Source organism: Piliocolobus tephrosceles, chromosome 21 (assembly GCF_002776525.5).
Source record: "Piliocolobus tephrosceles isolate RC106 chromosome 21, ASM277652v3, whole genome shotgun sequence".
In the NCBI taxonomy this organism is placed as follows: Eukaryota; Metazoa; Chordata; class Mammalia; order Primates; family Cercopithecidae; genus Piliocolobus; species Piliocolobus tephrosceles.
Genome location: NC_045454.1, coordinates 45,262,738 through 45,275,486, shown reverse-complemented (window position 1 = coordinate 45,275,486; position 12,749 = coordinate 45,262,738). Strand labels below are relative to the sequence as shown.

At 53.3% G+C, this 12,749-nt stretch overlaps 1 protein-coding gene across 1 annotated transcript; it reads left to right on the top strand.

Moving 5' to 3' along the window:
• Nucleotides 1-4,741: 4,741 nt before the first annotated feature.
• TEX45 (testis expressed 45) lies at nt 4,742-12,749 on the top strand. The gene is made up of 8 exons (XM_023186768.1): nt 4,742-5,324; nt 8,156-8,259; nt 8,346-8,446; nt 9,345-9,457; nt 9,538-9,647; nt 9,978-10,179; nt 11,068-11,153; nt 12,528-12,749. Exons 1-8 carry the CDS (start codon nt 4,742-4,744, stop codon nt 12,747-12,749), a joined length of 1,521 nt encoding a protein of 506 aa, XP_023042536.1.

The following is a 12,749-nucleotide window of genomic DNA, read 5'->3' as shown; positions in this document are numbered from 1 at the left end:
TGGATGGTACTTTGGGAGGCTGAGATTACCAATGTGAGCCACCATGCCTCACCTGTGTGTTGCTTTTATATGTTTTTATCTACTCATCTCAAAAAAAGAAAGTAAAAATTCCAACCAATAAATTCATCCCACCCAAGCCCCCACTTCCTTAAGCTGTGCCCCCAAAACACCGAGCAGAACTGCAAATCCCATAATAAGTGCTTTCTGGCCGGGCACGGTGGCTCATGCCTATAATCGCAGCACTTTGGGAGGCCGAGGCGGGCGGATCACCTGAGGTCAGGAGTTTGAGACCAGCCTGACCAACATGGAGAAACCCCGTCTCTACTAAAAACACAAAATTAGCCCAGTGTGGTGGTGCATGCCTGTAATCCCAGCTACTCGGGAGGCGGAGGCAGGAGAATCGCTTGAACCCAGGAGGTGGAGGTTGCGGTGAGCTGAGATCACGCCATTGCACTCCAGCCTGGGCAACAAGAGCTAAACTCTGTCTCAAAAAAATAAATAAAAATAAGTTCTTTCTAACACCTCCCTACTGAGACCCCCATCGTGCCCTATGACATGTACGAGCTCTCTCTCCCTCTCTCTTTCTCTCTCTGTCTGTCTCTCTTTGATGAGTAATAAACTTGAATGTGCTTAATCACAAGTACATTCCTGGTGGTCTTTGGCTGGGGGAGGAGGGATGACTGTCCCCTTTAAAGGGCACTTTGGAGATCTGTGCGCCCTAGAATAATATTAAGAGGCGCAGTGACTCAGGGAAGTGGGTCCATTCTGTGTGGGGTGTGTAGAAGGTAGAGGGACAGAAAACTTCAGAGGATGATAATAATAATGGACACCAGCAGCCTATTTCATCAAGTCCTCAACACTGACACTGCTTTCTGAAGTGGTTACCATCATCCATCCCCTTTTGCAGATGACAAAACCTAAGTTCTAGCTGGGCATGGTGGCACACACCTGTAGACCGACCTACTTGCGAGGCTGAGGCAAGAGGATCGCTTGAGCCCAGCAGTTCAAGTCCAGCCTGGACAACATAGCCAGACCCTACTTCGAAAACGAAACCAACCAAAAAAAAAAAAAAAAAAAAAAAACCCTAGAGGCTCCAAGAAGTCAATTACTTGCCTGGGTTCCTGGAGCTCTAAGGAGGCAGGATTTGCACCAAGCCGGCCTGGTAATTTTCCTCCCAGCTGCCCCTAGAGGTGCTGAGTAGTCATTGTGACAATATCATTACACAAAGGAAGCTCTTGGGATCACAATGGGCAGGGTCAGACCACACTTGGATGCAGCCCGGGAAGGAACACGAGGATCCTCTGAGAGACCAGGGACAGAGGGAGATCCAAAGATCTAGTCTGTAGCTAAGTGCATTTTCTAAGACTCATTGATTCACACGCCATCCCTTGAGGTAGGTCCACTGTCCTTGTCCCTGATGTACAGAGGTGAAGACTGAGGCTCATGGGAACGTAATTACTTATTCCAACATTACCTGGCTAGTAATCTCAGTTGCTGGATTCTCTGATGACCCATTTTGGAGGTCATATTCAACTCTCAACTATTTCAGGTGGCAAACTGATTCAAAAAGCAACAAACTCAGCCAGGCGCGGTGGCTCACGCCAGTAATCCCAGCGTTTTGGAAGGCCAAGGCGGGTGGATCACCTGAGGTCAGGAGTTTGAGACCAATCTGGCCAACGTGGCGAAACCCCGTCTCTACTAAAAATACAAAAAATGGCCGGGCATAGTGGCGGACACCTATAGTCCCAGCTACTCTGGAGGCTGAGGTGGGAGAATCACTTGAACCTGGGAGGCAGAGGTTGCAGTGAGCCGAGAAAAAAAAAAAAGAACAAACAACACACTGAAAACTTGTGGTTTCATTAAAACACACACATACACCCCTCTTCATCCATGTTTTCTTTCTATTTTCGTGATGGGGTCTCACTCTGTCACCCAAGCTGGAGTGCAGTGGCGTGGTCTCGGATCACTGCAACCTCTACCACCCAGGTTCAAGCAGTTTCCCTGCCTCAGCCTCCTAAGTAGCTGGGATTACAGGCGCATGCCACCATGCCCGGCTAATTTTTGTAATTTTTTTCTTTCTCTTTCTTTCTTTCTTTCTCTTTCTTTCTTTCTTTCTTTCTTTCTTTCTTTCTTTCTTTCTTTCCTCTTTCTTTCTTTCTTTCTCTTTCTTTCCTTTCCTTTTCTTTTTTTTTTTAAACAGAGTTTCACTCTTATTGCCCAGACTGGAGTACAATGGTGCAATCTCAGCTCACCACAACCTCCGCCTCCCGGATTCAAGCTATTCTCCTGCCTCAGCCTCTGGAGTAGCTGGGATTACAGGCATGCGCCACCACACCCGACTAATTTTGTATATTTAGTAGAGATGGGGTTTCTCCATGTTGGTCTGGCTGGTCTTGAACTCCCAACCTCAGGAGATCCACCCACCTCGGCCTCCCAAAGTGCTGGGATTACAGGCCTGAGCCACTGTGCCCATCTGGTCCATGTTTTCTAAATAGGTAGAGGTAAGCAGGTTTTGTGGGTTGAAGTGATCTGGGAGGTCTTCCTGCAGGAGGTGAGCCTGAGAACTTGGAATGCTGGTCTCCAAGGGAGACAGAGAGGAGACCAGGGGAGACACTTGTGATCTAAGCAAAGGCAAGAAAGTCCCAGGTGGCTGAGCAGAGGCGGAGGGTCAAGGGAGGCTTGGAGTCTGAAGCTGAAGGTCAGAGGAGAGAGCTCTCAAAAAGTGTGAAGACAGGAAGAGATTGAGAATAGGCAGGACCTAGGACAACTGCAGAGGAGGGGAACACCAGTAAGAAAGTGTGTGGCAAGCTGGACGTGGTAATCCCAGCACTTTGGGAGGCTGAGGCGGACAGAGCACTTGAGGTCAGGAGTTCGAGACCAACCTGACCAATGTGGTGAAACCCCATCTCTACCAAAAATACAAAACTTAGCTGGGCGTGGTGGCAGGCACCTGTTATCCCAGCTACTTGGGAGGCTGAGGCAGGAGAGTCAGTTGAATCCAGGAGGTGGAGGTTGCAGTGAGCTGAGATCGCACCACTGTACTTCAACCTGGGAGACAGAGTGAGACTCTGTCTCAAAAAGAAAAGGAAAAAAAGAAAGAGAGAGAGAAGGGAGGGAGGGAGGGAGGGAGGGAGGGAAGGAAGGAAGGAAGGAGAGAGAGAAAGAAAGAGCACGGCAGAAGCAGAAATGGCCAGTGGCTGGGGTGCAGGGCTGGAGTCAGGCAGAGGAACAAAAAAGGGTCCGCAGAGGGGAAGAAGGAGAAAACCGTGGCCTTGATAACTGACTGAGGGTGAGAAGATGGGGTTCTCGTATCAGACATACAGTAGAATGCAGTGGTTAATTCTCCAAGTTCTAGAATCAGTCACCCTGGGTTCAGATCTCAAGCAAATGACCATCTCCCTGAGCCTCAACGTCTTTTGTGAAGCAGTGGCTAAAACCTACCCTTGGCCGGGCATGGTGGCTCACACCTGTAATCCCAGCACTTTGGGAGGCTGAGGTAGAAGGATTGCTTGAGCCCAGGAGTTTGAGACCAGTCTGAGCAACATAGCAAGAACCCTGTCTCGGAAGGAAGGGAGGGACGGAGGGAGGGAGGGAGGGAGGGAGAAAGGAAAGGAAGAGAGAGAGAGAGGAGAGAGAGAGAGAAAGAAAGAGAAAGAAAGAGAAAGGAGGGAGGGAGGGAGGGAAGAGCAAAGAAAGAAAGAAAAAGAAAGAAAGAAAAGAAAAGAAAAAAAGAAAGAAAAAGAAAGAGAATTAGCCAGGCATGGTGGTGCAAACCTCTAGTCCCAGATGCTCAGAAGACTGAGGTGAAAGGACCGCTTGAACCCAAGAGGTTGAGCCCACCACACTTGTCTAATTTGTGTGTGTGCGTGTGTGTGGAGACGGGTCCCACTATATTGCCCAGGCTGGTCTTGAACTCCTGGGCTCAAGCAATCCTCTCGCTCTGGCCTCTCAATGTGCCTAGATTACAGGTGTGAGCCACAGTACCCGGCTATTACCTTCTAACCTACTCTTCAATTTTTGTTGTTATATTTTTTCATTATTGTCTGTCATCTCCCGCCCCATTATCAATTCCACAAAGTCAGGGATCTAGGTCTATTTTGTGAACTAATGTTAGTTCCTCGCCCGTGCTGGCCTCCAGGCCTAGAGTAGTGACAGAAATAATCAATTTATGTGGTGCCTACTGTGTGCCAGGCCTACAGTAGGCACCACATGAATGATTTTTCTTTTTTTTCTTTTTTATTTTTTTGAGACAGAGTCTCGCTCTGTCATCCAGGCTGGAGTTCAATGGCATAATCTCAGCTCACTGCAATCTCTGCCTCCCAGGTTCAAGCAATTCTCCTGCCTCAGCCTCCTGAGTAGCTGGGACTACAGGTGCCACCACCACTCCGGGCTAATTTTATTTATTTATTTATTTTTTATTTTTAGTACAGATGGTGTTTCACCATGTTGGCTAGGCTGGTCTCGAACTCCTGACCTCAGGTTGTCCACCCGCCTCGGTTCTCCCAAAGTGCTGGGATTACAGGCGTGAGCCCCCGCGCCCGGCCATGAACGATTATTTCTATCTCTGCTCTTGCTAGAGGAGGGCACAGAGGCTGTGCCAGTTTCCCCTGATGTCCCCAGCCTCCAGCTCAGTGCTTGGCGAGCAGAAAGGAGTCAAAGGCAGGAGTCAAAGGCAAGTGCCCCGCTGGCCACTTGCTCAGTCCCTCATCTCCACCCTCTCGCAGGTGGCTGGTGTCCCGCGATGGCCGCAGGCGCCCTCCTGCCGTGCCCGCGCCCGTGCCCGTGCCCGATGTCCCAGCAGGACTTCCTCAAGGCCTCACACTTCTCGCTGGGGCCCGACATGCAGCTGCACGAGGGTACCATGCACACCACGTCGCACCGGGACTTCGCCTACCCGACTGCCACCCGGGAGCCGCCGAGCCTGCAACAGCCGCCCGCCCTGCTTTTCCCAACGGACCCGCGCTGGGACCGGGAAGAGCGTGTGTCGGAGGCGCGCCGCGCGTTCCCGCCGCCGTCGACGCCGCCGTGGGAGCTGCTGCAAGCGCAGGCGCGGGAACGCACTCTCGCCATGCGGGCCAGCAACTTGCACCTGCACGAGGACGCGCACGCCGGGATCGGCCTCTCCAACGCGCGCGCCGCCTACGGCTGGCCCGACCTGCCGGCGCGCGCCCGAGAGCGTATCCGCGGCGCACGCCTCATCTTCGACCGCGACTCCTTGCCGCCCGGCGACCGCGACAAGTTGCGCATCCCGCCCACCACGCACCAGGCGCTCTTTCCACCCCACGACGCGCGCCCGCAGCCTCGTGCGCCCAGTCGCCACCTCGGTGAGCGCGCACCTGTACTGAGAGGGCGATTTGCTTCACCCAGTGGTTCTCAAACAGGGGCAAGGACTCTTCATTCCCCTTCCCCCAGGGAACATTTGGCAATGTCTGGAAACGGTTTTGATGGTCAAGACTTGGGGGTTGGCCGGGCGCCGTGGGTCAAACCTGTAATCTCAGCACTTTGGGAGGCCAAGGTGGGTGGATTGCTTGAAGTCAAGAGTTCGAGACCAGCCTGGCCAATATGGAGGAACCCCGTTTCTACTAAAATACAAAAATTAGTATGGCACGGTGGCGGGTGCCTGTAATCCCAGCTACTTGGGAGGCTGAGGCAGGAGAATTGCTTGAACCCAGGAGGCAGAGGTTGTGGTGAACCGAGATTGTGCCGCTGCACTCCAGCCTGGGAGACAGAGCAAGGCTGCATCTGAAAGAGAGAGAGAGAGAGAGACAGAGAGAGAGAGAGGAGAGAGGGAGGAAGGGAGGAAGGAAGGAAGGGAGGAAGGGAGGAAGGAAGGAAGGAAGGAAGGAAGGAAGACTTGGTGGGGGGCAGAGGCCATGCGCGGTGGCTCACACCTGTAGTCCCAGTGCTTTGGGAGGCCCAGGCAGGAGGATCTCTTGAGGCCAGAATTGGAGACCTGCCCGGGCAACATAGCAAGACCCATGTCTACAAATATATACATATATATATTTTATATATGTAAATTATATATATAAATTATAAAAATATATATATATAATTTTTTAAGAAAGTGTCTCTCTCTCTGTCACCCAGGCTGGAGCGCAGTGGCACAGTCTCGGCTCACACAGACTGGATCTGCCCAGCTCCAGCGATCATCCCTCCTCAGCCTCCCAGGCAGCTGGGACTGCAGACATGCTTGTCATCAGGCCCAGCTAATTTTTTGTACTTATTTGTAGAGATGCAGTCTAACTACGTTGCCCTGGCGGGTCTCAAATGCCTGGGCTCAAGCAATCTACCCGCCTCGACCTCCCAAAGTGCTGGGATTACCGGCATGAGCCAATGAGCCCAGCCCTTACAAAATAAAATTTAAAAAGGTGGGCAGAGGTGCTACCAGCAGACAGCGAGTAGAGGCCAGAGATCCTGCCAAGTATCGTCCCACAGACAGGGTAGCCCCCACAGCAGAGAATTAGCCAGCCCCAAATGTCAATCACACCAAGCCTCAGAAACCCTGGAACCACCTTGAGCATCAGTTTCAGCATCAGGTGGGTGGACATATCTTCTGAATCTGTCCAGAGTGGTGCGTGGTTGGCAGGAGTCACGAATGCCAGTTTGGGGTCAGACAAATCAGCTAAGTTTTCCATCTGCACACCCTCCTCCCCTACCACCTTAGTAGCTGTGTGAGACTGAATGGGTTGACCTCTCCAAGCCTCAGTTTCCCCATCTACAAAATGGGTGCAATCACAGAGCCCAATTCACAGGAGCTGGTAAAGCTGAATGTGTATGGTGTGTCTGGTGCAGAGAGCACCCAACAAAGATTAGCCACCATTCGTGTGATTTTCCAATTCTGTGACTCTAGGAACCCTTCTGGTGAACATTACTGGTCAGATGTCCCTAAGATGGCCTCAGGGATTGTCAAACCCTGATTTGACATTTAGTTGTGGTTCCTAGTTTCTGTGGTTTCTGGTAAGTTGCTTAACCTCTCTGAGCCTCAAGGAGATTGTAACATAAGAGAAATGATACCAGGTCCAAGAAGGTGGGACCGGGCACGATGGCTCACGCCTGTGATCCCAGCACTTTGGGAAGCTGAGGCAGGTGGACCACTTGAGGCCAGGAGTTGGAGACCAGCCTGGCCAATGTGGTGAAACCCCATCTCTACTAAAAATACAAAAATTAGCCTGAGCTGGTGGTGCGTGCCTGTAATCCCAGCTACTTGGGAGGCTGAGGCAGGAGAATCGCTTGAACTTGGGAGGCGGAGGTTGCAATGAGTCGAGACTGTGCCACTACACTACAGCCTGGGCCACAAAGCGAGACTCTGTCTCCAAAAAAAAAAAAAAAAAAAAAGAGAGAGAGAGAGGGAGAGAGAGATACTCGATCCTGGAAGAAGATGCAATGCACTTAACCTACGTGTGGCTCAATATAGTCCTTAGTAGATATTATTGGGGTTTTTTTTTTGTGTGTGTGTGTGTGTGTGTGTGTGTGTGTGTGTGTGTGTGTGTTTTGAGATGGAATCTCACTCTGTGACCCAGGCTGGAGTGCAGTGGTGCGATCTCAGCTCACTGCAGCCACTGCCCCCCAGGTTCAAACTATTCTGTCTCAGTCTCCTAAGTAGCTGGGACTACAGGCATACACCAACACACCCGGCTAATTTTTATATTTTTGGTAGAGATGGGATTTCACCATATTGGTCAGGTTGCTCTTGAACTCCTGACCTCAGGCGATCCACCTGCCTTGGCCTCCCAAAGTGCTGGGATTACAGGCATGAGCCACCGCACTTGGCTGTATTTTTTAATTTATCATTATTTTTTAGAGATGAGGGTCTTGCTATGTTGCCCACGCTGGTCTCCAGCTCCTGGGCTCAAGCCCATCTTCTCACTTCAGCCGCCTGAATAGCTGGGATTACAGGCATGGGCCATTGCCCCTGGCTTTTAGTATAATTTATTTTATTTGTATTCTTTGGTGTTTGCCAGACAGCTCTCAGTCTACACTGTTCAGAATGGCCCAGCTCCCCTTCCCGGGCAAAACATAGAATTCCTTCCAGAGGGCTTGAGATGGCAGAAAATCTCAATCTCTCTCTCTCTCTCTCTCTCTCTCTCTCTTTCTCTCCCTCCCTCCCTTTCTCTCTCTCTTCCTTTCTTTCTCCCCTCTTGCCTATTCTAAGGAGGCCCCAACACCCTCAAGTGGGACTACACAAGACAAGATGGGACTTCCTACCAAAGACAGTTCCAGGCCCTGCCAGGCCCACCTGCCTTGATGTGTAAGAGGGTAAATTGAGGCTGTGTTGGGGCTGCAGGTGGGGGCAGAATTGGGGGCTGGGTGGTTTGGGCCTTCCTATCCCTGTCTGCCCACAGGCCTCCTCCAGAGTGGAGCTGGGAGACTGCAAGATCAGCTATGGATCGATGTGTTCGGAGCAGAAACAGGCCTACAAGCCCCAGGGTCTGCCTGAAGATAGGTATAAAGGGGCCATTGCCGGGCACGGTGGCTCATGCCTGTAATCCCAGCACTTTGGGAGGCTGAGGCAGGCGGATCATGAGGTCAGGAGTTCAAGACTAGCCTGGCCAATATGGTGAAACAGCGTCTCTACTAAAAATACAAAAATTAGCCGAGTGTAATGGTGGGCGCCTATAATCCCAGCTACTCGGGAGGCTGAGGCAAGAGAATCCCTTGAACCTGGGAGGTGGAGCCAAGATTGCACCACTGCACTCCAGCCTGTTTGACAGAGCAAGACTCCATCTCGAAAAAAAAAAAAAAAGTGGTGAGGGCACTGCCTTCCCACCCAGATGGGACAATTGGCTTTCAGTAGCATGTGGTATGAGCCCCTTAGGGCTTTGGGGCCAATACTCTGCCTTTGAGGTCTATGTCACTGGTAGCCAAGGTGCACTATTGTGCCAGGTCTCCCATTATTAGAGCCCCATGGCTTGGTCATTAGGAAACCCTGATCCCCTCCCCCTTTCTGGAGGTTACAAGGCCTCAGATGGATACACTTTACCTTCTTCTTCTTCTTCTTCTTTTTTTTTTTTTTTTTGAGACGGAGTCTCGCTCTGTTGCCCAGGCTTGAGTGCAGTGGCACTATCTCAGCTCACTGCAACCTCTGCCTCCCAGGTTCAAGCGATTCTCCTGCCTCAGGCTCCTGAGTAGCTGAAATTACAGGCATTGCCGTGCCACCATGCCCAGATAATTTGGTATTTTTAGTAGAGATGGGGTTTCACTATTTTTGCCAGGCTGGTCTCAAACGCCTAACCTCAGGCGATCCACCCACCTCAGCCTCCCAAAGTGCTGGGATTACAGGGGTGAGCCACCGCGCCGGTTCACTTTACCTTATTCTTGATAGAATAATACATTACATGCAGGTATGACAAGGCCCAGGCCGCAGCCCACATCCACTATGTAAATATCCGTCCTGGTGACGGCCTCTTTCACAACAGAACCACCAAGGCCGAGCACTTCTATGCCCGGGAGCCAGGTGAGAGCCTGCGGCCCGCCCCACCCCGCCTCCCACCACAGCCTCCCAGGGCAGCTCTGCACCTGTTCCGCTCCTGGCAGAACCTTTTGTTCTTCACCACGATCAGACTCCAGAGTCGCACATCCTGAAAGGAAATTGGTGCCCCGGCCCCGGCAGTCTGGAAACCTTCATGCAGTACTTCTACGGCCAGGTGAGCAGAAAGAGCGAAAAGGCGGCGGCGAAAGGGCTTCCCAGACAGAGCAAATAGGTGCAGAAGTCTCAAAGTGGGAGTGAGCTTGATAGGTATGCAGGAATCTCCTGGATGTACTTGAGTGATCTAGGGCGAGTCACTTAACCACTCCGATTCTCGGTGGCTCCTTCTCTAAAATGAGACGAGTACGAACTCCCAACGCTACCACGTGGGGCCCAGAAAGGGTGAGGGAGCTGTCCAAGGTCACACAGAGCCCACCTCCTCCCTCCCGATCCCGGGCCCGGGGACCTCTCGGACGCCGGAGTATTCAAATGCCCTGTGGTTCTACAGCCACCTCCCGCGACACAGCCACCCAGCCGCCACGTGCCTCACGAGAAACTGCAGAGTCACGTGATCCTAGGGGAGCCAAAGCTACTCAAACGGTTCTTCAAGACCACCATGGGCTCGGACTACTGCCCCTCAGAGTGGAGGCAGGTGCAGAAAGCGCCCAACCTCCACTTGCAGCAGAGCAACCTGCCGCAGGGGACCGGCGGTGAGCGCTCCCGGGAAGCCCCGCCCCATAGAGCCCCGCCCCGGGAAGCCCCGCCCCGCCCCAGGAAGCCCCAGCCCTGGAAGCCTCGCCCCCTGCCACTGCTCCGGCCCCTCCCCTAACCAGCCCTCCCCTCCCCCTGGCTTCATCCCCGAAAGGCTAAATCCCACCCCCAATTGACCAGAACCCCAACTCTGCCCCTGGATAATCCCGCCCCTTCATGGTCATACCTCTCCCCTTCATAACTCCATCCTTCTGGACATGGCCCCGCCCCTTCTCCATCCTCTCTTATCCAGTGTTAACTCCTCCTCGATTGTCAGACTCTGGCTCCACCCCTGACCCGCCAGCCTGCCCTGCCTGGCCCTGCCCCCAGACTCATCTGGACGGGCCCCACCCCTGATCTTCTTAGCCCTGTGCCCTAGCTCCTGGCTCTTCCCCTAGCTCCTCCCTCCTCCCCCAGCTCCTCCCTCTTCCCAAGCTCCTCCCCTTCCTCTGGCTCCTCCCTCCTCCCCGCCCCTTCCTCTTTCCTAGCTCCTCCCTGTTTCCCAGTTCCTCCCTCTTCCCCAGCTCCTCTCCCTTCCTCTAGCTCCTCCCTCCTCCCCTGGCTCCTCCCTTCTCTCACACCTCATCCCTCTTCCTCAGCTCCTCCCTCTTCCCAAGCTCCTCCCTCTTCCCTAGCTCCTCCCTCTTCCCCAGCTCCTCCCCTTCCTCTGGCTCCTCCCCCCTTATTTGGCTTCTCTCTCCTGCCCTCTCCTAATCCTTTATTCTCCCCTGGTCAACATCAGCGCTAGCCTGGGCTTGGCTCTTGAACCCTTCCCTTGAACTTCACCACACCCTCAGCCCCGCCTCTGCCCACAGCCCTCACTCAGTCTCCCCAACCTGAATCTCCAGAATTCGATTTTTTAACCATGAACCAGAAGATGCTGAAGCCACACGGAACAGCTCCGGCCCTGGTGACTGAAGAGATGCTACAGCGGGTGAGGGAGGGGGAGGGGAGCCACCCATCATTAGGCAACCCCCACATGGGTGTAGTGTTGTCTCAGGGAGACTATGCAGTCACCCAGCCTCAGAGTTAGTGATCATCCAGGCTCGGGGGCATCTTTTTTTTTTTTTTTTTTTTTTGAGACGAAGTCTCGCTCTGTTGCCCAGGCTGGAGTGCAGTGGCCGGATCCCAGCTCACTGCAAGCTCCGCCTCTGGGGTTCACGCCATTCTCCTGCCTCAGCCTCACGAGTAGCTGAGACTACCGGCGCCCGCCACCTCGCCCGGCTAGTTTTTTTGTATTTTTTAGTAGAGACGGGGTTTCACTGTGTTAGCTAGGATGGTCTCGATCTCCTGACCTCGTGATCCGCCCTCCTCGGCCTCCCAAAGTGCTGAGATTACAGGCTTGAGCCACCGTGCCCGGCCAGGGGCATCTTAATATCCCTTTAGCCTCAAGATCATCCCTAGCTTGGCCAGGGGCAGTGGTTCACGCCTGTAATGCCAACGCTTTGGGAGGCCGAAGCAGGCAGATCACCTGAAGTCAGGAGTTCGAGCCAGCCTGGCCAACTCGGTGAAACCTCATCTCTACTAAAAATACAAAAATTAGCCGGGCATGGTGGCACACAACTGTAATCCCAGCTACTCGGGAGGCTGAGCAGAATTACTTGAACCGGGGAGGCGGAGGTTGCAGTGAGCCAAGATCATGTCATTGCACTTTGGGCTGGGCAACAGAGCAAGACTCTGCCTCAAAAAAAGGGAAAAAAAATAGAGATAATCCCTAGCTCACTCCCCAGGGTCGTGTCCAGGTCAGCTCAGGGGCATCTTTGCACCACAACCACTGTTATACCCAAGACAAGGGTTAATTCAGAGCCACCGAGGATCACCCCAGCCCTGGAGTCCTTCCAGGGACACCCCTGGTTACTCTCCAGCTTCTTATCCAGGTCCTTATTCAGCCTCGCCTGGGGCCCTTTTTACCCACCTCTCCCCAGGGTTCAACCTCCCCAGCCTTTGATGCTCTGGCTCTGCCCCTAACTGGCCCCACCCTACCCCTGGCTTCACGTCCTGAAGGGCTAACTCCCACCCCAAGTTGACCAGAGCCCAAACTCCACCCCTGGACAGTTCGGCCCCTTCGTGGCCATGTCCTACCTTTGCATAACTCCACCCTTCTGGTCATAGCCTTGCCCCTTTCCCTATCCTCTCTTACCCAGTCTTAACCATCCTCCTTCGTCAGACACTGGCTCCGCGCTGACCAACTAGCCTGCCCTGCCTGGCCCCACCCCCTGACTCATTAGGTCTGGAGATCCTGAGGTGAACAGGGTGGGTCAGCCACCTCCCAGGCTGCCCTGCCAGGCTGTCCACCCTGACTCCACAGTGCAAGTACAGTCACATGGAGCCCCCCCTGGGTGGACTGCGCTTCTTCTCAACCCAATACAAGGACGAATTTCCTTTCAAGTATCAGGGTCCAGCAGCCCTGAGACTGAAAAATCCTCAGGAGGGCTTCGTGCCCCTGGGCACGCCTCACCAGCACGGCTGCAGGGAGAAGACAGACCCTCGGGCTCCCCAGCCCCCTATGTACCCGTGCCCCAGCCAGTAA

Excerpts from the sequence above, each read along its gene's own strand:
- TEX45 (XM_023186768.1), top strand. The coding sequence starts at position 4,742 with ATGGCCGCAGGCGCCCTCCTGCCGTGCCCGCGCCCGTGCCCGTGCCCG. Across the intron at positions 8,260-8,345 it reads CTGCCTTGATGTGTAAGAGG|GCCTCCTCCAGAGTGGAGCT; the intron begins GTAAATTGAGGC and ends GTCTGCCCACAG. Across the intron at positions 9,648-9,977 it reads TGCAGTACTTCTACGGCCAG|CCACCTCCCGCGACACAGCC; the intron begins GTGAGCAGAAAG and ends GTGGTTCTACAG.